Raw genomic sequence first — 27,621 nt, forward strand, 5'->3', positions numbered from 1 at the left:
AAATTACCTCCATCACCTTGACAGTCTCCATCCCCCATTCCTCCCCTCCCGTTCTATTCAATAAAAATCCTTGAAGAGCCATCCACTTCTCTGTTTTTACATGCTCAGGGGGTGGACAAGAAATCTGAATTTTTCATGCTTTTTTTTTGGTCAGTAAGCATTCTCCCATTTCAAACAAATCTGTATCTCCTCTTTCCAGGCAATGCCAAATACAGCTGCTGAGAGCATAACCTTTGTGAGTCCTCTTTTCAATTCCCTTAATTTGCTCTCACTAACACATCAGTATTTAGTGACTAGTTAAGCTCTGCACAAAACTACTACTCCATATGGAACTATTAAAACACTCACTGGTGCCCTGCTTTTTTTTTTTCCCTGGGCTCCACTATTTCTTTTGCTTTTTTCAGAATGTGGACTTAAAAGCTGCACTTTCCCCTACTCTTACTTCTACATTGTCTCCAACACATTCTCCTGCAGCATAATAACCTTTCAGGGCTGGCAATCAAAACCACTATCTTATTTTTTATTTTTTAAATCCACTAAGCCAGACTTGTCTCTCGTACACCTGGAAAATTTTTCTATCTTGTTTTCAACTTATTTAACTTTATTTCATTGTAAATGCTCTGTATTCTGTCATGCTACATGTTCTCCCTGATGAATGACTATAAAATCCTCTATTCTTCCACAGTCCTGACTCACCAAAATAATTCTAGCAATTACCTCCTCCATAAACTCATACCTTATTTGTTCTGGATGGTAATTTGTATCCTTCTGGAACTTTGTTAAACCAACCTAAAATATGCATTTTATAACAGTCTCAGGTGGAGAGAGAAAAGAATTAGAGTGTCCAGGAAAGAAACCTAGCCAGTCTAGAAGAACACTAACTGGGTGTTTATCAGCATCACTAACACAAACAAAAGCCAGTGCTGGGTTGTCACAGGCTCTGGCTTCAAATGTGAACAGCTCAGGGCTCCACAGATGATCAATACTGTAGAAATAGAAGTGGTCACAGTAACTGCTGGACAGATGTATCTATTTTGAGAATCACAGACTTATTAAAGTTGGAAAAGACCTTTAAGATCACGAGGTCTAACTGTAAACCCTGCACCACCAGCATGTTCACCATTAAACCGTGTCCTCAAGTGCCATATCCAAACATTTTTTGAACACTCACAGAATGGTGGACTCCACGGCTTCCCTGGGCAATCTGGTTCAATGTTTTACAACCCCTTTTGTGAAAAAAAATTCCTAATAGCTAATCTAAACCTTTCCTGGTGCAACTTGGGCTGTTTACTCCTGATAAGTTTCGTATCATAGAATCTTCTTACTTTGTATATAAATGAGGATGTTCCTGCAGTGCTGTTAACATTATCACTATCAAAAAGACATCAAAACCCTTAAAAGCCTAAAAAAAACCTAAAAAGGTTCAGTAAATGATGTTTTTTAGAGGTACACCAAGGACTTGATTAATAATTTGTCCCTATCACATACATAAATCACTGATTATAGAGTCAGTTTAAACAACTAACTATATTAAATGTGTATGATTTATTCTGTGTCATATAAGCTTATCATCTGATACAATTCCCTTTGGAAAACAAGTCATCCTCATCAGGTTCATTACATTTACTACTTGCAAATAAAGGTAGCTAATGCTGAGGTACCACTCACAGGCTGCTCCACCGCATCCAACAGAAAGTTCAATACATTGAGCAATGCATGTACTTTCTCTCATAGCATCTTGAGATCACCCGGGTATTCCATCCTCAGTCTGGGATTAACAAACTCACAGTACTGTATTTTACATCATGTCTGAGGCAAAAAGGCTGGAATTCTTATCTATCTATCTATCTATCTATCTATCTATCTATCTATATATATGTATTCACATATTAAATCGCAAAAGCACAAGGACTACTCTGTCCCTTTTGAGTTCCTGAAACAAGGTCTGTAATTCAATGCAGGCTTTCTCCCTCTGCAGTGAGGGAACACAAGACCCTAACTGCCCTCTAGTGTGCTTAAGAGCCTATTTCCCTTCACTGACCACTGACATAGTGTAGGGCAGCAACATCTGTAACCCAGGCATCTAAAATAAGGAGGGACAAGTTCAAGACAGAATCACACACCAATACTGTGGTAGAAAAGGGCACTGAAGCGTTTTAAACAGATTCTCTAAGTCATAGTCCACAATGATCTCCTTAAACAATTTTTACAAAAAATGTAGATAGAGTTTAATTATGGAAAAAAACCCAATGAATCCAACCCAAAGCCCTAGAGTCAAAAAGCTCTAGTTACCTACCTTATACTTTTGTGATTTCCCCAGTACATTAGCCAAGGAAAACATAAGGGAATGATCATTAGGTATTAATTCCAGGGCTTCTCTTCCAACTGCTTCTGCTTGAGCTAGATTGCCTGGGAGCCCAGATAGCAGAAAAAGAGAAGACATGTTTTAACAAAGCCTTATTAGTTCATGCTGCAAGCATACATCTTTTACAAATAGCTGACTGCATAATTTTTTAGAGAAAACCAGGTATCACACATACACACACACACACACACAAATGTAAAATCCTGTAGACTAAGGCAAAAGAATATCTTCATTTTGTTTTCAATAGATAACACCTTCAGAAGAACAAGAAAACAGAGATTAAAAAGTTCTGGAATTTAATCTGCAATGCAAACATGCTTGCACAATGATGGACTTTTAAGTATCAGAAATTCAATTTATGGGCTGGATTTCAAGTGATGCTTTAAAATCACTGAGTCAGAGGGCATTCTTATATTATTAGAGGGGGTCTGGGTAGCCAAAGAAGAGGTAGAGATCCTTTTAGGTAAAAACAGATAAAGGTTTAAGTTTTTCTAGACACTGAATTATTCATTAAAACATTCAAAGAGACCTTTACCTGTGTTATCAAGCAATATTATCATATTGTTCCAGGCCAGACTGTGCTCTGGTTTCAGGACTGTAGCATTCCTCCATGCATTCAATGCATCTATATGGCGATTCAAATCTGCATACTAAAACAAAAGAAAAATCCAGTAATTTTGCTATTACTTGCTTTACTTTCCTATCATTCACTAAAGACACTAAAAAGTTGTTAATGTCTTGTCCTTTCTAGTAGCATTTCTTTTTAGAGACAAAAATAAACATAAAAGGACTACTCTTGTAGTATGGAAGATAAGAATGCTATATACTAATTTTCCTTTTCTTTCCTCTGCAAGTGAGCCTTGCCTTCAAGTATGCATGTACCAATAGAATAAGGAGAAGAAACAGCATACAATTTAGAAATCTACACAAGAGATTTAGTAAATACTTAATGTACATATTTTCAAAAATCTAATTTGAATTTTTCAGCATAGTTCTACTAGCTAAGAACACACTAAGGAATGCAAAACATTGGGAAATGATTAATAATACCTTTTGGAAAAAAGAATTAAAATCCGTATTTTTGTTTATGCTTTTTTTATATGATAGAGTAGCATTACCAAAGGTTGTGTGGAAGGAAGTATACCAGGAAAGTAATAGAAAAAGCTACCAAAAGTATGAAATCACCCTAAAATACAATATAAGCAAACTGGGATAACTATCAGCTTTTAACAGTACAGCAGAATTATATAAATCTTTCTATATATATATATATACATACAGAAAGACACACAGATTCCAGTCATAGCTATCATTTATTCAAAAGCACTTACCAACCGCCCTAAATTGTAGTAACAATCTGGATATTTTTTTCTGTGTTTAATTGCTGTCCAGTAGCTTTGCTCTGCCTCTTCAAACCTTCTTAAACTGTTCTGCACTATTCCTAGATTCATCCATGCAGCAGCAAAATCAGGTCTGGGCAAATTGGGAAAAAAACACCAACAGAGAGGACAATTAAGCGTTGGAAACACAAGATCCTATTGTATCATTTTGGCTCAGTTGGTGCAAAACACTGCTTAGCATTGCTCTAAACATACTGTATCTGTACAGCTAAGGACAGCAACTCCTCTGCTTCATGGAGCTCATTTCTTTCTTTCAGAATATTTCCAAGGTTGTTCATGGCATGCACATATTTTGGGTTCAACCTAAAATTTAAAATTTAAGAGATTATTATTATGTATGGACATGTATTAATATATGCAAATTGCTGGCTCTGCAATGCTGCAGAACATGAAAATGAATACCTAAGCATTTTCTTCATGTTAAACATGAAAGGAATTTTAGGAAAGATCATTAAAGCACTAAAATTTCTAATACCTTACAGCTTCTCTGTAGTATTTGATTGCAGCACTTTGATTTCCTTTGTCAGCCAGGTTTTTGCCAACATTGTAGTGCACCTGAAAACAGAGATGGATATTCCAGATGCCACACAGTCGGATATTTTGTGGAATTAAGTAGCTAAAAATTCTTTCTCTACCAAGAAACAGTCAGCACTTGTGTTATTCATTGCTGGCTTTTGGTGTAGGTTGATACTTAGGATTGGATAATTCATACAATGAAGACAGTAAGACAAAATCTCAGGTACAGATCAGCTTACCTATTCCAGCTATATAAGAAAGATTATTCAGTTCCTAGTTTTGTAACGGAGGTCACCACACCTTTCACAAGGCACTTTGTATGAAGACCTCCTGCTCTTAATTTTGTTTGTTTGACAGGTAAGAGAAAGTTTTACTCAAATCAAATCTGTCATAGCAGAAGGAACACTATAGCAATGTGTCAAACTTTGTTTTCATTACAGCATAAACTAGAAGAAACTCAACATTCACAAAAAACCCAAACCAAGGGTAACAGACAGGCAAAACTATTGTCTAAAGATAAAAATATATCAAAGAGCATTTCTGAAATAATATATATAGCAACACGTTGAAGACTTTGCCTGTCAAAAACTGAATGATGAAGGAAGGATCTAGAGCTTTCAGACTACAGGGAGAAGATGCATCATCTTAATTTATGGGAAGAGTAAATAGGAATAAATATATTTCAGAACAAATCTGAGTTGGAAGACATCTCAAATCCCACTTTAAGAGAAATCTCAGAAGATGATGTTACCTGGTTGAAAAGTACTGTGAGTACTGACTCTTGAAAAGAGATTTCTCAGCATCCAGGCCAGGACTCATTATTTAGATTACTTTACTATTTGAAATCAAATTGTATATACTTCATCTAAAACAAACATATATGGTAATTTTTTCCAAACTTTGAAAATCTAATTTCAAAACAGTATACAGGAATAACTTCAGATTGAAGTCCAAAAAAATAGGTTCATAATCCACTTAGATAGGTCTAATTCACCTTCTACATTCAAAAAAGGATTTTATCTGACATGTCCATTAACTGAAAACCCCTGATTGCAGTTGGCACAGTATCTGGGACCTATTGATCCAGCACACATGAGTGTTGGAGCCTAGTTGTTTTGGCATTTAATTGCTGAATCTCATCTCTATGTAACTATTGTAGCATGCAGTAACATACCACCAACAAATAAAGTCAAGGACATTTCCCATGCTTTCTCAAATGTGAGAAAAAGTATTTTCACTGATTTTAAGGAGAGCAGAGATGCTATAAAGCTTACTAAGCATGCATAGAGGCAGCTCCTCACATTGTAAGATATAAAGTAGAACACAAATTCAGCACCCCCTAAAAGCAGTTCTAGTACAGCTTCCATGAAGAAAAAAATCCTGGCACTGTACTGTACATTCATAAAAAAATGACAAAGCCCATGGCAAAGAAGCAAGAGAATGGTACATTTACATCAAGAAATAACCAAATGAAGATCCATTGACAGGGTCAAAAATTACAAGAAGAGAGAGCATCATTTTCCCAGAAGTCATTAAAGTAAAATGAAATACCCTGAAAGACATTTCTCAGGACTGAATTCTATTTATATTCTCCTCCAGAAATTATTCAGAATACTAAGATTCTCACAAAATTGGATTGCTCTGATTATATATGTTGAAGTTCACATATTCAAATTTTACCCAGATAAAAGATAAATTGTGGCAACACAAAAAAACCCCCCAAACTTAAAGATTTCACTGAATACTGGATGTTAGCCCTTGAAGTAGATAACTTTACACTTCAGTATCAGCAAACAAAATTATATTTAACTTGACTGAATTTCATTCTTTAAGAAGCTTTCCAAAATGAAATTTGACTAAAGACCAGGACAGAGCAGATGAGAAAAATTTTGGTGTATACCATCCACTCAGTCTTTCACATGTCATCTGTCTTGTGTTAGGAAACAGCACTTTACTTTCTATTTTTCACAGTTTTTTAAAAAATATGTAGTATCTTCACATCCATTTTTTTCCCAAAAATACCAGCAGCCAAAATATTTTTTCATGTAAACAGAATTGTGCAGTCTGAAGAAAACTGAGAGATATCAATTCTCTCAAGTCAAAACATCAAATGAAGTACTAAGTGCACATGTACATTTTGTGAACTGAACTAAAAAGATGTACTATAACCTATTAAAACTGATTGCACAACTATTTAATTAGCATTTTCAATGGTGTCTTTCTTTTGCCCTCAGCTACAGCTCCTGTGTGAAAGGAAATGATGTTTCTATACAATAATTTTCTAATTTCCCTTCAAGTGGAATTGTAGCTTTAGTTCCTCTTAATATGGTGCTGACAAAGAAAGGAAGAGGAAAGAAGCCCAAAACCAAAGATATCAAAAGAAGTGCCCAGCCTACCAGAGACATCCAATGACAAAACCAGTTCTGCAATGGGTTAGAGGATGCAGTAACATCCTGCTCTGAAGAGCAGAAGCAGCAAAGGGTTTCCAGGCACATCCAGTCATCTGAGAGGTACTTCTGCCATCCAGCTGTGTCTCTCACTTCTGTGGCCATGGCAGAGAGATGCCAGGGTCAGCTTTTAGCTCACTCAAGGCAGGCCTGCATAACCACAGCTGTCTGTGACTCTCCCGTACAACACAGGGACAGAGCTGCTTTCTGTGGACCAGTGGGTGGGAAGAATCTGATCTTTAATAATGAGGGGCCAGTGAGTTGTTTAAAATTTCATCTCTAGAGGTGTGGTTCTTCTGTTTTTGACAGATACTGTGCATGCCAGCCTGGGAGGGAAGATATTCCTTTCCTGGTTAAACATTTAAGAGCCCTTTGTTATTAAATGATTAAATATTAACTGGAAATGACGTATTACATTATACTCAGCTGATCCTTTATCAATCTTAAACAGGCAATTACTTTACAGTAATAGCTCTAAAAGGAGCATTTCTCAGGGATGCATAACAACACAGCATTCTCAGAAATCTAAGAGATCAGGTAAAAATACCCTAGGGTAGAACCTACTTTCAACAGGTATGTGTTGCTGACGTTAACATAACCACAGCATCAGAGCTTAGGAAGGAATAGCTCTATGTATTTGTCTGTTCAATACCTTAATCAACCTAAGAAACCAGTATAAAAAAGAAAAAGCACTGCATATTATTCTGTGCCAGATATACATAGTACTTGAACTCTTATTTAAATGCTAAATTTAAATTTAAAGGAGAGGAAAAAAAATATTTTCCTGTACAAAAATGAAATTATTGCCAGACTGATTTTTTGCTTTTGTTTTCCCTCAAAGCAGAACAGGAAGAAATTGAAATGTAGTATCATCTTCTAGGAGGTACACCCCCTCAGCTGGAGCATTACTATTATCACCAATTTTACTCTCTCTTCCTTGCTGCTGATAATCTCTTTTTCAGCAAATATGAACATTTACTGAAAAGGATGAAAGCAAAGCACAGATGTCAATATTTCTCTAGGAACATGCAGATGCCTCTGTACAATGCCAGCTTGTGTCATCAATCTTCTCTTTCTTCTTCTACTAAAATTCTGTTTTCTAAATAATAATAAAACAAAGCTTTTTTTATATTCACATCTTGTTTGTGTACCTAATGCTGTTTAAAGATTATTCTGCATGACTGTCCTTGTATACACAAAAATTGACATCTAAAATGGTGGCAAAATACTGCAAACAGCCCATTTAAACACAGCCCACAGCAGTTGAGGTAAATTCCTCAGAAGATAATCCGTTTTTAATATAGAGCATAAAGAAAAAAAATCTCAATATCGAAAGGAAATGCCCTCTAGATCAGCTTCCTTAAGGATCAAAGATCAGATCCTCAGGCAGCATTGAACCTTGTTCTGTAACAAAGAGGCTTTAGAGGACCTTTTAAGAAAGTATAGAAACCAATCTCACAAACTTATTGTACCTTTTCAGTATTAGCACAGTTGATCTCTGACAAACTTGTATCTATAATGATTGCAGTTTGCATAAAGCATAAATTTCAAAGTTACTTACTCTGGTATGTCAAGGCAGGTAGTTAGTAACATTATGTTGGGAGTATTTTAACTTCCTTGCTTATTATTGCATAAAAATTGCTACTGAAATGGCTTTTCAAAAAGTATGTTTATTAATTTCTATCCTTTAAAGAAAAGCCAGTAGCAAAGAGAATGTAGAGATTATGTACAAAAATCACAATAATTTACAATCATTTAAATTCAGTTATTTCAAATCCAGGAAAAGAAAAATGCTGGCTAGTTCCCATGTGTGTAACAGTGTAACTGCAATTATTTATTTAGATAATCAATGAGAAAAAGTCATCCAGGAATAAAGAACATCTCTGGATTCATAACTGCTATGGCTTTTCTGAAAGCTGACAAGAAATAACTCAGTTCTTCCAACAATGCAAACATTTCCCACGGAAAAAACAAACAAACAAAAAACCAAACAAACAAAAAAAACCCAGCAAAACCAAGAGCATTTTTGGGAATAATCTTTAAACTTGAAAGAAGCCATATGTAATGGCTTAATGGCTTCAGAAGGTGAGGAACAATCCAGCAATGTCTATAAACAGTGAACAGCAGTAGGAGAGGGTCAAAATCTCACATAATCTCATGGATCCACATCTGCTCTAGTTGTCAGGACTTCTTTTATCATCAGTGGAGAGAAAGACAAATCTAGGATACAGTCCTTCTGACTTAGGCCTCTCATTTAGTCCAAGGAGAGGAACTAAATGCTAAGAAACAACTTCTTCTCCCCTGGAGAAGAATCCAATCCATACAGTATGAAAAAAGGTGGTAGGGAAAATGAAATAAATACAGAGGCACCTCCTGTTCAGCTAAGGAAAATACTGCCAAATATATTAAAAATGTGTATTGTTTCAGTCTCATGGCCTTTGAAACCAACCTGAGTGCAGGGCCACACAAGTTCAAATGGGTGACATGCTCCTGGACATGTTTAACCAAGATCTGTAACATACTTGTTTCTCTCTCTTAAAAAACCTTACCTACCCACCCACCATGTATTTTATTTATATATATATATATATATATATAGTATATGATATTAGTATATAATATATATATATAGTGTGTGTGTGTGTGTATAATATATATATATATACCACACATATATATATATATATATATATATATATATATATATACCATATCTATTTTATATATTTTAAAATATTGCAAATAAATAACATTTGAATAAATTTACCAATATTTAAAACATTTAAAAATCTGTATTGGGAACTTTTTTAGAGGTTAAAATATTTGTAGCTTCATTATGGTACCTGATTATTTCCATTAAATTTTAAAGTTACTGGGCAACATTTATTAAAGTTGATCTTAAATGTCATCCTCCTGAGACAGATGTGCCAAGGCACATCTGGCACCAGATTCACTACTGTGCCACACAATCTCATTTAAGGCAGTTTCCATGTTTTTATCTAAAGGATATGTTTAAAAAAATGAGTCTTGAAATTAGACAAGGCAGTGCTGTTACAACTTGTTATTTAGAATTAGGGTAAGTTTACTCTGTACTTCCCACACAGACAATTTGGAATTGAAAGGAGCTGCACAACAAAACACGAACAGCTTCTTCTGCTACTGAGGATTTGAGATTTTGAGATCCTGATACATAATGGAAGCAAAGCATGACCACATTACACATATTTAGTATGTTCCAAGAACAACAAGAAAAAGCTATTATCTGTGTGCCATTCTTTGGTTTGCACCAGCCTCCCACTGAAATAAATGGGTCACTGAAAGAAAGTCCTGTGGAGTAATTTTTAAAGGAAGCCTGCAATTTCAAGACAACTGAAGATCACAACAAAACCTAGTTCAAATTTTTACATTTACCTTTGTCAAAATTAAATGACTATGGCTGAGTTCATAAAGAAAATAAGTCATAGGCTCTCATACAGAGACTCTCTAATGTTTCTGCTGAGAAAAGTTCCCTACTATTGTGATTTCAAAGTTACGTCCTTCAGCAAAATTGGAATGCGAGCCTACAATCCTTTCCCGGTTCACATCTCCATGCTTTCCACTTGCACAAGCTGTCACCAGCGGAAATACAGCTCAGGCATGTCTACAGTGCCCAGTGTTGACAAACACAAGCTCATTTTGCCTGTACATTCACTGGCTTTAAACCAGCTGCATTAGTTCAGTGGCTTGTGCACAGCTTATCGGCTCAAGCCCAGTACTGTGGGAGCACAGCCACACAGCCTCCCAGCCAGGCATGGCTGCAGGCCAAGGAGCTTGGAGCACAGGCAAAGAGTGTGGATCTGTCTAAAGCACTCTCACCATGGCAGATGGATGGAGTTACACACAAAGAAAACAGATTGCATTTGCTCCATTTATAGCATGCGCTTGTCATCCAGAAGACAAGACATACTGAGGTCATCATTAAAAAGAAGATGGTTGCCTACCACTGCCACACAATAAAATACAACAGCTCTTTCATATGTATTAAAATCTCAGGCTACTGAAAGATGCCACCATGTTGCAAAAATGCCATAAATGTTTTTTACAGCTCACTGCTGCATATTTGTATTCTAGTAAATGCTAAGTTTATCATTCTCTTTGTGAAGCTGAGCATTCACAGGTTTCTTTTTAAACCCTGTGTCTTGATTGGTATTTTCTAGATACCACTCTAAATTACAGGAATCTAATCTTTTAAAACATCAATGTATTTTTATTGGCAAGCTGCACATTCCCACTCCCAGGCTCTTCAAAGAGTCTCTTTACTAAAATTCAGACAACATCAGGGCTCAGTGGTGTGCTCTAAGAGATCACACTCTTGGCTGTCAAAGACTGCTGTGGAGGTCGCCTCTGTTGGAGGCTGGAGTCAGTCTCTGATGCTGAACACTGCTGCTCAGCTCAGTGAAACATCCCATCCAGCCCCACCATCTTACTTGTTCCCTCACTAAGCCTGCAGGGAAAATTGCACCTTCCCCTGTGCCCATGTCTGAAGAGTCTAGCCTGCTCAGCTGCTGTAAAAAAGCAGAAGTGGGAACAAGATTTTACTCCCACATTCTGCAATTGCATTGATGATATGCTGCTTTGCCCCTCAGCTGTGCTGGCTTTATATACCACTGGAAGGTACACAGAAAGGATTCTAAAAACAGCATAGACATTTTTCAGTTGAATACATTGCTACAACTTACGAACCTTGTTTTGATATTTTTGTTGCAATAACTTGCAATTATACACACAATTCTTCTAAATAGGTTTTATTAGCAGTACATCCAATTTGACTTGATGCCTTTCTTGAAGTGCATTCTCCCCTCTCCCTCACCTCCCCACTCCCACCTCCAAGTTCTGAATTACAATGTTGTAATTTGCACTTTCTGGTATTTTGACTATGCTGCCACTGTAATTTAGATGTCTGACACGTCAATGTCATTCCAGAACAGAGCACGACTGTGAATAACACTGTAGCACAATATATTAACTATGCATAATACCTCCTTGACCCCACATTTCAAAACACTAAAAAAAAAAAAAAAAAAAAAGATTAGAAGCCAATGAGTGACTTACTTTTGCATTCAGAGGGCACACAGACAACGCACTCCTAAAAAGCTGTTCTTCTGACCTCCACTGGCTGCTGCGGAGCGCACAGCGCATAACGTTTATCAACAAGATTCCAAGTACTGCCACAGCAAGAATTTTCTTAAGGAAAGAGAGGCAAGTTAAGAAACAAATCATGCAATTGACCTGCTTCATCAACAACTTTACTGATTATTTTGATGGTACCTTTTTCTTGGCTTGCTTACTCAAGAGACTAAATCCATATGTAAAGAGAATACAATATCCAATACTGGGGAGGTAGATGACTCTCTCTGCAACAACAAATCCTACTCGGAAGAAGAGATTGCTTGCAGGAAGAAAAGGAATAATAAGAAATCCAAGTCCCAGTGTAAGGATTCTGCAAACAAGAAACATTCTCAGGTTAACTACAAATCTTAACTAAAGTACCTTTTCCACTTAACATATAAGCTTTATTTAAACATTGTAGAAGGATGTACATATAGGACAGGGAGGCACTTTAAAAATCATTGCTATAATTTCCAGAAAAGCAATATTCAGGCTTCCAGGCCAGAAAATAGCCCCATTACATATTAATTACATAACTCCTATTTAAAATACACAGGCAGGAAAAGTAATGGCAAAAACTACCTATTTTTGGACCTAGTATGACAGTAATGGGGGTAAAAACATAACTCACTGTTAAAGAAGAAACTTAGGTGCACATTCAACTGAGAGGGTGGTTTTTCTCCTAACAAACACATCAATAGTAGAATCCATTGTGGTTAACCACTTCAAAGTTAGTAATCTACAATCTTTCTACAGACAGAAGAGACACACAGTTTCTGAGAGCAGTTTGTCTTCCTTTTTTTTGGCACCAATGTTAGCATCCTCAGCAGGTAGCTCTTTATGGACGATACAGAGCCCAGACAAAAGAGCCTAGGTACCTCACTTTTACAGAGCTGACATAAGGGAATAAGACCCTCAGGTCCATGTCAGGTGTTTCTTACAAAGGCCATGGGCATAGTAATTTTCTATTCTAATTTATTACAAATGAATCTCTGTAAGGTAGATGCATCCTACCTTTTCTCATCCCCACAAGTCCTAGGCCTTCACTATACATTTTGTCTTCACTTTTTACTAAAAACCTATTTAGCAATAAAGGCTTAGTGAGTGCACTTTTACTAGAAAGTATGACATCACTAGCAGCAACAGTTCCACCCCCTCTCCAAAATGACTGATCTATGCAAATAAGCATGGGACCAGCAGAAAGGCACTGTTAACTGTTAACATTTGAAGGGATGAGAAGGAAGAAAATAGTAAGATTTTGCACTCTGAACAAACACACAACTCTGAATTACCTATGTTGGTGATAAAAAGAAGACTGTGGAAAATGTGTAAGCATTTGGGAAGCCTGGCTACCCAGGACATGGTGAAGACTGAAGTATTCAAAAACTATTTTGTTTCAGACTTCACCAGCAAGTGCTCCAACCGCACCGCTCAAGTCACATAAGGCAAAGGCAGAGACTGGGAGCATGAAGAACTGCCTGCTGTAGGAAAAGGTCAGGTTCAAGACCATCTAAGGTGCACAACTCAATGGGATCTGTTAAGGTGCACTTGCAGATCCCAAGGGAACTGATAGATGAAGTTGCTAAGATAGTGCTGCGCTCCTACCCATCAAGCTTGAGAAGTCATGAGAGTCTGCTGAAGTTCCCACTGACTAGAAAAGGGGAGACATAACCCTCATGTTTTAAACAGGGAAAAAGGCAGACTCAGGAAACAAGGTCAGTAGGTCACCTCTGTGCCTGGCAAGATCATGGAGCAGATCCTCCTGGAAAATATGCTAAGGCACCTGGAAAATAAGGAGATAATTGGTGAATGCCAATCTGGCTTCACTAAGAGAAAAATCTGCCTGACAAATTTTATAGCCTTCTACAATGGAGTTACAGCACTGCTGGATAAAGGAAGAGCAAGTGATATCATCTACCTGGACTTGTGCAAAGCATTTGATTTGACACTGTCCAGCATGACATCCTCATCTCTAAACCTGAGACATGGATTTGACAGCTGGACCTCTTGGTGGCTAAGGAAGTTGCTAGATGGTGGCATGCAAAGAGTTGCAGTCAATGGCTCAGTGTCCAGAGTCCAGTGGCAAGTGGTGTTCCTCAAGGGCTGGTATTGGGACTGGCACTGTTTAACATCTTTGTCCGTGACACGGATGGTGGCACTGAGCGCACCCTCAGCAGGTTTGCCCATGACACCCAGCTGTGCAGTGGAGGGAAAAGATGCCATCCAGGGGGACCTGAATAGGATAGGTGGGCTGATGCAAACCTCATAAAACCCAAGTGCAAGGTGTGGTCCTTGGGTCAGGGCAATCTCAAGAACAAAGACGGGCTGGACAGAAAATGGCACGAGAGCAGCCCTGAGAAGGACTTGGGGGAGTTCAGTGATGAGAAGCTGAACATGACCCAGCAATGTGCACTTGCAGTGCAGAAAGCCAACCATATCCTGGCTTGCATCAAAGCAGCATGGCCAGCAGGGCCAGGGAGGAGGTCCTGCCTCTCCTACTTTGCTCTGGTGAAATCCCAGCTTGGAGTGCTGCAACAAGCTCTGGGGCCCCCATGATAAAGAGGACATGGACCTGTTGGAGACATCCAGAGGTGGGTCACGAACATGAGGAGAGAACTGCAGAACATCTCCTATGAAGACAGGCTGAGAGAGGTGGAGTTGTGTACCCTGGAGAAGAGAAGCCTCCAGGGAAACCCTCTAGCAACCTTCCAGTCCCTAAAGAGGGCAACGAGAAAGGTGGAGATGGGCTTTTCAAAAGGACATGTACTGACAGTGCCACATTCCTGGAAGTGTTTAAGGCCAGGATAAACAGGGCTTTGAGAAACATGATCTCATGAAAGGTGTCCCTGCCTGTGGCAGGGGGACTGGAACTACCTGACCTTTAAGGTCTCTTCCAAACTCAAACCATTTTATAACTGAGCAGTTAAAAAATTTAAAGGAACTGAGAAATTTAGTCTACATAAAATCCATGGTTACAGAGCCTACAAAGTTAAACAGAAGCCCTTAGTAAGAAAGAACAGATTACAATAAATTTTTTAGTTCCTTTGGGTAGAGTACAAGCTGTTTTCTGAGTACATACTATGGGTCAAGCATTTTACTTTTTAACTGTATGACCATGCCCAGTATTTCTACCTGCTTTCAAAGCACATCTCTTCTCTTCCATTATGAGGAGGAAATTAAAGGAAATGATGACTTGAAAGAAGTACGGACAACAACAAACAGTTTCCTGCTGCGTTTTGAGCACATATTACTTTTTACCACCTACAGTGTTAAGGATCTCAAAACACCATTTCAGGAGAAAAAAAATAAAGCAGCCATCCATGCCTCCTCCTCCAACTCTGTTTCCTACTAGCTGGTGTGATGGACCTACAGTGATGGACACAAATTGGGATAAAACTGTAATGACAGCTATAAATATTTATTTGAACTGCATTTGCTAGACACTGGTTCCACTGAATTGTTAAAATTATCAGTAGTGGATTTAACAAAATAATACTGTACTCAAGTTGGCCAGGCATTTAAAATTCATCACTGTCTCTTACCTTCTCTTATGGCTGTCTTCTGAGCACAGAGCTTGGCATATCAGACCAATTAGGCAGAACCAAAGTGCTGCTAGTGCAATTATCCTCCAGTCGCTGACGGATTTAATGAGGGGTATGCAGCCCATTGACCAATCAAAACACAGCCACCAGGGACACAACAGCAACCATGCATTCAGTGAATAGTAGTAATTATAGTTTATAGCCTGTCAGTCAAAGAGAAAACAAACATTTATTTGATAGTAAACTTGGGGGGGGGGAGGGGTGGAGAAGGGGGCAACTTTAGTCCATCTCTCTTCCCTCATTCCCCTTGTAACACAATGAAGAGGCCATGAATACTGTTAGACTACAACTATTTACATATCCATTACAATTACAGCTGTGAAGCTAATTTTTAATTTTCTTTTAAACATAGCTAGGTGGCTCTCCAGAGCAGGGAAATGCAATTCTGTGCTGTCCAACCAATATTCATACATAAAAAGAACAATCTCATGCAACAGGAGAAAACATCAAAAGACATCATCCACTGTCTTCATCTTTGATTTCCCATCTCCAGAAAGATCCTTAATGCCACCAGAGGTGTATAGGCAAGACATACTCCAAATACACCATACTAGAACTTTGTGCTATTTTCTTTAGTTGTGAAAGATGAAAAGTCATGCACAGTATGTGGAAAAGGGATGGAAATCAGCAAAAGCTAATTTCTTGCATGCAAGGGAAAAATATGGAGTAAATGGAAAAGTACTTCAATGTGTACAGTGCAGGCTAAATTGAATGCACAGAATATACATGGTATACTATTTAAAAAAAAAAAAAACATTGCAGAGAATCATCACAGCAGCACAAGTGAAGGTGACTCGTCACGCTTATCTTGAAACATAAAAACTGCCCACTTTATTGTTTCCTACAAGCACGGACAACTTAATTTTCTGACAAAAGACAAACGTACTGAGCTGGCCAGAAAAAAGCAACTTTGTAACTTACTCTTACAAACAGACTGTCAGCAAATGAAGCTGGGTTGTCTACTTCAGTGAAAGCTGGTGGCCCCGTGCCCATAATCCTCCAGCGGATATAAAGTATTCCGGCCCCTCCACACATCAAAAGAGTTATCCTGAAAAGCAGCCCCTTCCTTAACAGCCCAGCATTCTACAGGAAAGAAAGAAGGGAAAAAACCCACCTCATATAGAAACAGTACTTGTTCTCTTACCCAACACATTTGCATCCTTTTCACCTCTATCTCAGAAAGAAAAAGCTATTCCTCTGTATTTTTGCTATTAGAGTTGACATTTTAATGGGAAAGTATTTTTTGCAAATATTTTAAATTCCTTCTCAATCAGTTAACAAAACTTGTTACTTCAAGAAGACTCTTCTACAAATCCTCTGTAATTGTGTAGCTGATAATAGTTTTACATGGCAATTTCTGACAAGGAATTTGAGCAGAATACAGCCTTTAGTATACAGCATATTAAATTAATTTATCTTTTCTTTCTAAAATGGAGGATGAGTACTTTAGGGACTTTGTTTTAAATAGCTATTTTCAGCTGTCTGCTTGTCATGGAAAAAATGTGTCCACTTAGGTATCTTCAGAGGTAAAATTACAGGTATGTACCAAGAAAACTGCACAGTTAGGAACTGGGAGGAATCAGAAACTGAATTAAAATTTTCACACTCAAAAACTTGATTAAAAAGCTAATGACAGAGAGGCACTCAAATCACTTACTTCAGGGTAAATGACCCAAGATCAGAAAAAGTATAAAATTGTGTTTGATCTATATTAACTCAGTTGGTTTACATCATGCATTTTGTAATATACCCTTCAGGCTGTAAAGAAGGCAAGTCACATAAAACAAAGAAATGATGGTGTAGACAGTAAATCTGACAGACTTTTATATCTTTTTCTCCAGAACATATAACACTTTTCTCCAAGCACACATCATTTTCATTAAAAAAAAAAAAAAAAAAAAAAAAAAAAAAAAAGAAAAACCAAACCAAACCCAAACCAAAAAACAGTGTACACTGTAGAGATTCTTCAAGCTTCACCAGTGGAGACTGGAAACAGAATCATCAGTAACTATAACAATACACCAGTCAAAGCTTTAAGATGGCACAATAATTATGATTACCTCTCAGTGGAATATGCTCTTTAGCAAGGACCACCATAGCTGTTTAGGATATCAATATCAGCTATGTCTGAAGTTTAAAAAAAAAAAAGGTAGGCTTCCTGAACAAAGATAGACATCAGTGCACTAGCTGAAGATACTTATTTTCTAAAAGGATGGAAAAGTTAAATTAAAAAACAATTTGCAGATTGCTTTTTTTTGTATTCGTAATTGACAATGGAGTCATGATAAAATATTTAGTTGAATACCTAAGGATAAAGCAGTTTGCAATTTTGATTTTACATAAGCTAGCCTTTGTGCTCAAATGATTGCTTCCAACCTGGACATCTCAGTAACCAAAATTACTACAAGGAGGATTTAGGAATAGTTTTCCTATAAAATAGCTTTTGGAGAAAATTGTACTATGAAAAAAACCCACATACAGTGAATATTTATAACTGCTTTCTGACAGATTAACAACAAAATCTCTTAGCCCAGGGCTTCATTTCATTTAACAGTACATGCAGTCTCTTAAAGGCCAGATTTCACAATTGCCACAAAATCTCTCAGTAGGCAGAATGTGAAAGTGGAAGAAGTGTTATTGTATCCTCTCTGATTCAGAACTAACTGAAATCTGGCATGAAACTGAAACCTGTCTCAGTCAAGAAGGAAAAAAAATATTCTTACTTGAAGAGTTTTTAGGATCTGCCTTTCAACAAAGCAAAACAATCTTAGATAAACTTCCTTGAAAAGGGCAGAACAGATTTTTGCAGGTAACGGGAGCTATAATTAATTACTTCTACCAAAAGAATAAGAGAGAAAAGGCACATCTGATGTTTTCGTCACTGAAACAGAACCATTTAAAAGTTCTTCTTTTAAACAGAAGCACCACACTCTGAGCTCTACATGCCTAAAGAGTAACCCTCCAAAAAGGTTTGACTCTGACATTTCCTAGAATCATAGAATGGTGTGGGCTGGAAGGGATGGATATCTTTTGCTACACCAGTTTGCTCAAAGCCCTGTTCAAGTCTGGCCCAGAACACTTCCAGGGATGGGGCATCCCCAGCTTCTCTGGGAAAGCTGTTCCAGTGCCTCACCACCCTCATTGTGAAGAATTTATACTGGTCAAACACTGGAATGGGCTTCCTAGAGAGGTGGTCTCCCTGGAGCCTTCTCTTCTCCATTCCAGAAGGCCACTAGATAAGTCAGGCACAATCTGCACTTGGTGAAGCTGGGTTGGCTGTCTCCCTGTCATTCATATGTTTTGACATAACCTCCAGGAGGATTTGCTCCGTGATCTTACCAGGCAGTGATGTGAGGCTGACTGGCCACTTATTCTTGAAGTTCTACTCATTTCCTTTTGTTTCCAGCACTTCATTCTGAACTAGCTCTGCTTTAGATCCCTACAGCTCCAGATGCTTCCCGTGTCATATTCTAGTTGACATTAGTCTCCTTATACAGCAAAACTCCCCAGCATTCCTGTTTGCTGCCTGAAACACTCCTGTAGTCCTCACTTAGCCCTTCTTGGTCAAATATATTATTTAATTTCTAGAGAATCTACTTCCCCTGATTTCCCCTGCAGCTCCTGATTTCCCTCCTTGCAAAGGAATTTAAAAGCCCCACAGGACTTGTGCCACTCAGAAACACTGGTGAGACTCCTCTGCAGTGAAACCACTGACTGAAGCAAAATACAAGGAATATTCTTTTGCCTTGCTGAATGTTGGATCAGAATCTTGGCTGTTCAGCAGCAGTGATGCTCTAGTATGCTGTAGGTCTGTTTGGCTGCTATCCATCATTGATCTGAGGCCTATTGTTTCTGTCACTTGCCAGTGCCAATACTAGGTGCCAGACTCCACTTGAGACAATACCAGATAAATTGACACCAATGAAAGTCAGAAAAATCAATCCCTAGGAACTATCAGTGCTTACCTAGCTTCTTCTTTCAAACTACAAAGCTACTGGGACCCGTTAACATAATGTGTTTTTAATGTACTTGTCTAACTATGTCATTGAGAATCTGAATAAATCTCTCCCTCTTTTTATTGTGACCAAACCACTCCAAGTACCATTTCAGGTGTATAGTTACTAATCCTGGAGAACTTGTTGCATCAAGCAGTCAACTGTTCCATACAAGATTTTTAACATATTGTTGAGAAAATTGTGGAAGGGGTTTCACTATTCAAAGCAATTCTAACAATACCCCATAACTACTCGTGTTGCTGCAAAGATGCCTTTCTAGGCTGACTAACAATACCTTTTTTGGTTAGTTGGTTTGGGGTTTTTTTTCCTAATTCTCAACAACAACAAAACTGCCAGAAGCTGAATCTTTGTCTTTTAGGACATACCTGTCTGAATGGCCAGAATGAACAAAGTCTGTAAGAATGAACAAAACATCCAAGGACTCACCTCCAGTGACTTGTCCTTATACAGTAACTTTCGAATGAGCTCCAAAAGATTTATCTTGTTAATCACCAGTGCATCAAACACTGCATTCAAACCCTAAGGAGCCAAGAGAAAAATAACAGCGTAAGATGAAGCAGCTAACCACAAATATTTTCTTTTAAATACATCTTGAATTGATTAACTGTACATTTAATTCTGATTCCAAAGAATTAGAGAGATACATTGGTAGTAATGATGGCAGAATGGTAAATGCAGCTCAGATTAGTAGAATAACATTTTACTGTAATGGGAATTCTCCTGCTACATGGAATAACCCTTCAGGGGATACTAAGCACTAGCAAGCTAGATAACATATGCATGGTCACAACAGAATTCTGCTCTCCCTCTTCTCCCCCAAATGTTCTGCAGTGTAAATACTGCAGTCAAAAGGTAAGGCTTCTATCAGTAAGGTGGAGTTTCTTTAAGCCTTCTACTCCTTTTTTGTTGTATGGTATCTTTGGACTTCCAGGTTTCAGAAATACTGTTTTTAAAGGGTACAGACAAAGGCTGAGAAAGATTTAACAGAGGTATCAGGCTTGCTTTCCTTGCAATTACAGCAATAAACACAGTGCAAGTTGCTGGGGAAAAAGAAGAAAAAAGGAAAAAAAGAGATGAGTTCTACATGACATCAGCCACTGCACATAAAACTAGAACATATTCAGTGCTTTGCAGGGCTACACTTGCACATAACTACCTCCAAGCAGGAAAACAAAATGTATAAATGTGTCCAGGGGTAATTCTACTGAGGTTACCCACAAAATCAAACCTTAGCATCTTGGCATTTCTGCTTCAAAGTTTCAGCATAACACCATGGTAACTCTTGAGTACTTATCCTATATTCTAATAATTTCAGAAATTAACTCACTGTTCTAAAGACTAAATAGAAAAAAAACCCCAGTAAAACTCATTCCAGGTGAAGCAAAGGGCTGGTACACTGGGAGGCCACAAGCCCTTCACTAACAGTCAAAGGGAAGGGACAGGAGATAGTGTGGCTTCGTTCCATGTAGAAAGGCCACTTGGCAATTCAAAGGCTTTTGGCCCACTCAGGTGGAAACAGGAAGGCAAGAATTCTACTGAAAATCACATTCAGCCTCCAAGTAATCTTTTTAATGGGTGATTTAGCCCTTTATCCCTCTGACCTGTGCCCCTTAGCACAACAATAAATATAATCATCCTAGCAGTGCAACAGCAAACAAATAAAATCCCCAATCCAATAATAGTTCTGCATCTGATAGCTCAAATAGTTCCTTCATACTGCTAGAATAAATTACACATTTTAAGACAATCCCTTATGTTTTCCTTACAGACACCTTTGAAAAAGATCACAACATCTACAAACATCTATCCAAAAAAATGTCCCAAATCAAGAAGTTTTCTGTAATTTCTTTTCCCTTTTCTTCTAGCAAGGACAAGAGGGTCATTGCTGCAAAGAATTTTCTGACTCTGTGGCTTATCTATGTCAGCTAAAGCTATAAACTGGGTTTATTAATAAAGACAAATGGCTATATAAAAGGTAAAAATCACAGATACAGTACTTCAGGTGGCCAGTTTGGTCACCCAAAACAGCATTGTCTTCACTGAAGTTATAAAAAGGCAGACCACAATAAACATGAACAATAACTACATCTGTTTCCACAGACAGATCATTAAATAAGGGACAAAAGGAAGAGATGCAGTACTAGAAGTGCTAATTAGGCCATAATATAATTATAATTAGGGCCATAAACAATGGCCCTAATTGTAATTACACTGTTCACAAAAGCAAGGGAATGGAGCTTTTAAAAATGCTCTCCTCCAGTTATATTTTTGTTCATGAGCCTTGAACTTCTCTTCATGAGAAGTTTGTAGTCCTGATATCTCAAGAATTTAATTCAAAAACAAGGGCAACAAAAGTGAAACTAACGCCATAAGACCTTTAAACTTTGCAAAAATATATGCAACCTGCTTACAAAAGTTAAAGTGAAAAACTCTAACAGATTGACAAGGATACAGTTAAGACAGATCTATGACAATACTGCCTTTTATCAACATTAATTAGTTTTCTGAACAGAATATAAAGGTCTGCATGTCATTAGCTGTGGAGAAGATTAATTTCTGTAGACTTTGCAACTATACCTGACAGATGTTGAGGTGAAAATTCAGTTAATAAGAGAATTCTTACCAGTATTGTAATTCCTTGTTCTTTGCACAGCATGGCTATTGCACCTAGGACAACACTCACCAGCACCCAGAATACAGAAAAAGTATGTCCTTCCTTATCTGTTAAAATAAAGAATGGCATAGCTTTAGGTATTTTATACATTTAAAGGTAAATTAAAATAAGAATTTAAAAAATAAACAGCATTTAGTATTGCAGTCTTTTCTACCAGTCAAGATCTGGACACACAGACTTAAAAAGCATAAGGCACCTCCTGCAATATGCTGGCCTTTGTCCCTTTATTGCAGTCATCTTCTGTTCTTGGAGACATTAGAAATGTTCCTATTTGCTGGATGTTTTAGCCAGATTAATTAGAATGGCAGAAGCTTCATATTATTTCCACAATTTGTCATCTGCAAAGGTTAATTCCCAATATTTAGACACATTTATCATCCTTAGCTAGAGCTCTGTCATTACTGGACACTCTCTTCCAAGCTACCATAAGAACAAGAAATTCTTTATAATAGTTACTCATGAAGTGTCACACACAGACTGTTTTAACTGCAGTCTAGTCTACAAAGGCACAATGAGCTGCTTCTCCAGAGCTGCTGCATTTAGCAAGTGCCTCATGTCATTTTATTATTACTGCAACAGAATGCCATGGAGCTCAAAAATGTCAGCAGCTGAGCAGAAGCAGTTAGTCCTTGCACTCAGGAAGCAGTTTTACAGCAGGGTGAGGAACTCCGGGGTTAAGAGATCAAGAGCTACTACAGCTTCTGCTCAAAGAAAAGATCTTTAAAGACTGTACCATGTAGCTGATTTTGGGTACTACAAGCAGGCATATCTGAGATGAATGTAACAATCAACCCTACGTCAGCCAAGGTACTATCACACACAGAATACACAGGTACTTCACATAAAAAACATATCTGTCACAACCTCCACTCCATAGGTGCAAGCAACAGAGGAAAGCACTCTGCTCATTCAGAGGCAGTTTCTTGATTCAAGTAACAGAGGCTCTACAGGCATCACAAGAATCAATCTTTGACTTGGCATGTGCAAAAACAAAGTTGAACTCTGCATTCATTGACTGAATCCCTTTCTTTCTTTCCTTGATCTCTAGAGCAGTTCTTCTCCACTGCTAATGCAGGTTCAACCCTCAGTGCTTCAAGAGAACTGCAATAAGGGTCTGTGGAAAGGGTAAATGGCAAGATTAAGATATTTCACCAGAAGTAGAAACCTACACCTAAGCTAGTACACTAGGTTTTCTTTATAACTGTACATGAGAAGAGGACACCTTGAGGGATTAAGATACCTAATTAAATGCAGCTGAACACCCTTCAGAGCTGTAACTCTGCACTGGTGATACAGGGAAACCAGTAAACCTCAACCTCAAATATTGTTGGGGTCAGATACAAATCATAACCATAGGTGTGAAAAGGATCTGCTAACATTGGCCTCCTCTTTCATTTTGAACCACGATACTTCTTTCCTAACAGAGAGCTCCAAACTTTTAATACAAATATGTTAAAGAAAAGGTTTTGAGGTTCCTTCTAACCTAAAAAAAACCCCTTTCTTACCTAAGACTTCTAAAGCTTCAACAGAGTGAATACTAACATGCTTGAGAGTCATCGTTGTAATACGTAGAGGGCATTTGATCCTTTTCCCTCTACTCCAAATTATGTCTCCAGAAGTGAAGTAAAACTCAACATTAGAGGTGCAAATGTTATAAAGATAAAAGAAATCTTCTTTTAGGAAAGAATTCATACACATCTGAATAATGCAAAAAAAAAAAAAAAGGCAAGAAAAACCAAAATTCATAATGACTAAAGAGACAGTGGAAGTAGAAAAATTAAAATGCAATGGGAAACTCCAGCCCACATAAATTATACAGAAGAATAGCTGAGGGTTGTAGCTCATGGAGGAAAAAGCTTCAACATTCCTTCTATGAGTATTGCTAAGACAGAAAGAATTCTGTCTAAATACATCCCCCTTCAAGAGCTTTTCAGACTTTGCAGTACAAGACTGTTCAGCCAGTTCTTGAAACCAGTTTTGGTGGTTTTTTTGTTAGTTTGTTTGTTTTGGCATTTTTGTTGTTGTTTTGGGTTTTTTTTTTTAATGTATAAATCAACTAGCACAGAGAATGCAAAGCTAGAAGACAAAGTAATTGACTGTGTTCACAAAATGACCATCAATCATCCTTAGTAAGTGTAAAAAGGAAAAGAGTGAAGACAGCTAATGGACTTTCACTGTGTTTCTGGAAGTAGACTTTCTTCCATTGAGAGGTTTCTTCTCAGAATCAAACTCTAGTGGGAAGGAGTCAGGACTACTAAGCACTTCTCAGAGAAGCAGTATTCAGCACACAAACACAAATTATCTTAACACAAAAGATAGTAGGAAATATATATAGTAAGAGACCAGCTGGCAATTCAGAAATGCTTTGATGATTCAAAATATAAGAGTAACAGTAAAAAGGGAACTAGGTCGAATCATCAAGGACAAATGTAAAAGCAGCACATTCATACACAAAAAATCTAACACAGAAAGGTCACATTGCAAAATGAGAAAAGGTAATGTATGTAAAGAACAAATCCCCACAATTCCACAGATATATTAGTAAGAAGAGCAGTGAGGAAGGAGTTATTCCAAAATTCATTGAGAAATAAAATGTACAATGCCAAGAAAACAGAAGTGTTCTGTGCCTTTTTCCTTCATTTTTTTCCCCAAAAAGGTCAGCTGCAATCAGATGGCAAGTACAGCATCAGCAGAATGGGAGGAAGAACAAAAGCAAAAATAGTGAACTACAGGACAGAATTCATAGAGAAGATAATCTGTTTTAAATTGTGATTGGTTACAGTCACTCAACAGGTCCTATATAACCCAGAGTAACCTCAACTGTTACCTCAGAAATCATGAAAAATACATGAGAACCCAGGAATCTCAAATAAAATAAAACAATGCCTACATATCTACTTTTGAACAAAAATACAAAAGGATAGACTGTTACAGATACAAAGCTAAGCTGACTGATCAAAATTACAAAAATACCACTACACCTAGACAAAATATTTTCTAGGTGACACTCTAAAACATAAAAGAATATGATTAATTATTTGCCAAATATTTTAGTCATTTTTATAGAAGTATAACTTTTGACTTGGACAGGAAAAAAAAGTCTTCCTGATAAAAGGAAATCTGTAAACATCCTATACCTTGACTTTGCAAAGGCATGAGAGTAACACTGGAAGCAGTGTGAAATATGCCACAAAAAAAATAAGGGCTGCATGAAGTTGTTATAGAATGGGTGTAAATAACAGCTGGAAAACTACAGTAAGATACCAGCTTGCTGTGAAAAAAAAGTAAAGATAACATTCTGTACTGGATTCTTCCTTTGTCCTTACTCCATTCGGATGCTGTAATAAAAAATATGCTTATTAAGACCAGAAGTGCTGCCAGGCTGCAATGGCCAGGAAGCATAAAAAAGAGAAGTCAGAATTCCATTGACAAACTGGAAAAAATCCAGAATCATATAATAGCCCGGTTTTGAAGGGACCTATGGATCATCTGATTCCAAACCCCTGCCATGGGCAGGAACACCTTCCACCAGAGCAGGTTGCTCAGAGGGCCATCCAGTCTGGCCTGGAGAAATGGTCTAGCCCAATAAAAGAAAACTGAAGTCATTCAATAGGCACACACTCAAAGTTGTGCATAAACAAGTTTGTCATTGAGGGAACATCCCAAGTCTCAGATACAAGAAATATCTCAGCTTGCCCAGCAAAGTCAAGCTAAGCATGGACTTGCAAAGATGATAAAAACAACAGTAAAAGAGAAATAATGAAGGTCCCAAATATGGAGCATCAAAGACCTGGACTTCAACAAGGCCTTTGACACAGCCTCCTATGAGATCCTCACAGAGAAGCTGCTGCTGAGCAGGCTGGATGTGCAGACAGTGAGGTGGACTGAAAGCTACCTGAATGGCTTGTCCAGAGGGTGGTGGTCAGTGGCACAGAGTCTAATATAAGGCCAATGTACTGGGGGGTCAATACTGGGTCCAGTCCTATTCAACATCTTCATTAATGACTGGCATGATGGGGCAGAGGGCACCTTCAGCACATTTGCTGAGAACACCAAGCTGGGGGGAGTGGTTGATACACCAGAGGGTTGTGCTGCCATACAGAAAGGCTGGAGCAATGGTCTGGCAGGAACCTCATATGGTTTAATGAGGGGAACTGCAAATTCCTGCAGTAAAGCCTCCTGGACAATTGGCTCTAGGTGACCCTGTGTGGGCAAGTCAGGTCAGGTGACCTCAAGACCCCTCCAACTTCAAACACTCTGTGGTTCTGTAAACAAGATCTCCTGAAAAGCACAATCTCTGTTCCTTTGGTTTTTTTTGCAGGCTCAAAAAATCAACAGTTATTCACAGAATTGTAACATTATCAAAATTCATCAGTGATTAAACTTCAAGGAAAAAGAATTTTAATTGAGAAACATTTTGTTTCATGCTTGTTCCTGGGTCAACATACACAACACCCCTTCATCCCCACCACCCCCTGTCTGAACTGCAGAAATCTCAGTAAACTCAGCTGCAAAACAGATACAAAAGGCCACCATTCAGCAATGCCTTCAATTTTATCTTTTTTTTAACAGTGAGTTAAAATGTAAAGCACTGCATAAGTGCTTATAATGAGATATACACATGGCAACAGAAGTAATAAGTCTAACAAAGCATATTCCCCTAACATGGCGCTGCTTCCCACCAGAAAAATCTTGTGTCAGAAAACGAAACTGATCTCTCATTGGCACCTGTGCCTGGTTGAAACTGGTACACCATATTGTGAGTGGGCATTTTGCCACTCTAACAGATGGACAAAATTGTAAGCATGCCAAAGAAATAGAGTAGTACTTGCTTATTTTTCTTTTAAGCTGGAAAAAAATACAGTGTTTCTACACAAACCCAAAAAGCGCTGCTCAGATGGTCCCTCTTTAGGAGTACATGAAGTCTGAAAGTTGAGGGGATTCAATAAAATACCTATGTAAACCATAAACAAGCCATGAGAACTCCTCCATTTAGACTGCTAGACTTGAGTACAAGCATTTCTAGGGCAAGGATGCATACACAAAGTGTTTTATAGTGTAGAATTGACTGATCCTAAATTTACGAGCAACACATTGACAGTGGACTTAAATATTTAATCCTGTTTCAAGAGACCTTATTTTCTGGTGTCCTAAATCCACAGGCCAATGAAAACAAACTCCTTAGAAGTGAAACATATGAAGAAAATGCTACATTGAAACCTCCAAGCTTAGCTTTATTGTAAAACAAAACTAACAATATCCAAAGCAATTATCATCAATTCAGACACTAAGGCATTCAGCATTTCCTTCTTCCAACCCAGCTGAACAACTTAAGAGACAGCCAGGTGACAGCTTGGAGCAGTTTATGGAGCCACCATCTTCAGGTGAAACACAGCAACTGATTCTGTAAAAGCATCTACTCCTCTGAAGGTTGAAGCCAAGCAAGTTATATT

At 37.9% G+C, this 27,621-nt stretch overlaps 1 protein-coding gene across 1 annotated transcript in view; it reads right to left on the reverse strand.

Moving 5' to 3' along the window:
• TMTC4 (transmembrane O-mannosyltransferase targeting cadherins 4) overlaps positions 1–27,621 on the reverse strand; it is a 55,951-nt gene that overhangs the window by 9,356 nt on the left and 18,974 nt on the right. Inside the window, exons 6-16 of the mRNA XM_009085326.4 lie at positions 22,118–22,215; positions 19,921–20,013; positions 16,400–16,561; positions 15,419–15,621; positions 12,036–12,207; positions 11,820–11,951; positions 4,241–4,320; positions 3,961–4,068; positions 3,697–3,838; positions 2,901–3,015; positions 2,297–2,409 (exon numbers count right to left, since the gene is read on the reverse strand). Coding sequence (XP_009083574.2) covers positions 2,297–2,409; positions 2,901–3,015; positions 3,697–3,838; positions 3,961–4,068; positions 4,241–4,320; positions 11,820–11,951; positions 12,036–12,207; positions 15,419–15,621; positions 16,400–16,561; positions 19,921–20,013; positions 22,118–22,215 — 1,418 coding nt within the window. The remainder of the gene's footprint in view (positions 1–2,296; positions 2,410–2,900; positions 3,016–3,696; positions 3,839–3,960; positions 4,069–4,240; positions 4,321–11,819; positions 11,952–12,035; positions 12,208–15,418; positions 15,622–16,399; positions 16,562–19,920; positions 20,014–22,117; positions 22,216–27,621) is intronic.

The sequence above is a fragment of the Serinus canaria genome, chromosome 1 (assembly GCF_022539315.1).
Source record: "Serinus canaria isolate serCan28SL12 chromosome 1, serCan2020, whole genome shotgun sequence".
Classification (NCBI taxonomy): domain Eukaryota; kingdom Metazoa; phylum Chordata; class Aves; order Passeriformes; family Fringillidae; genus Serinus; species Serinus canaria.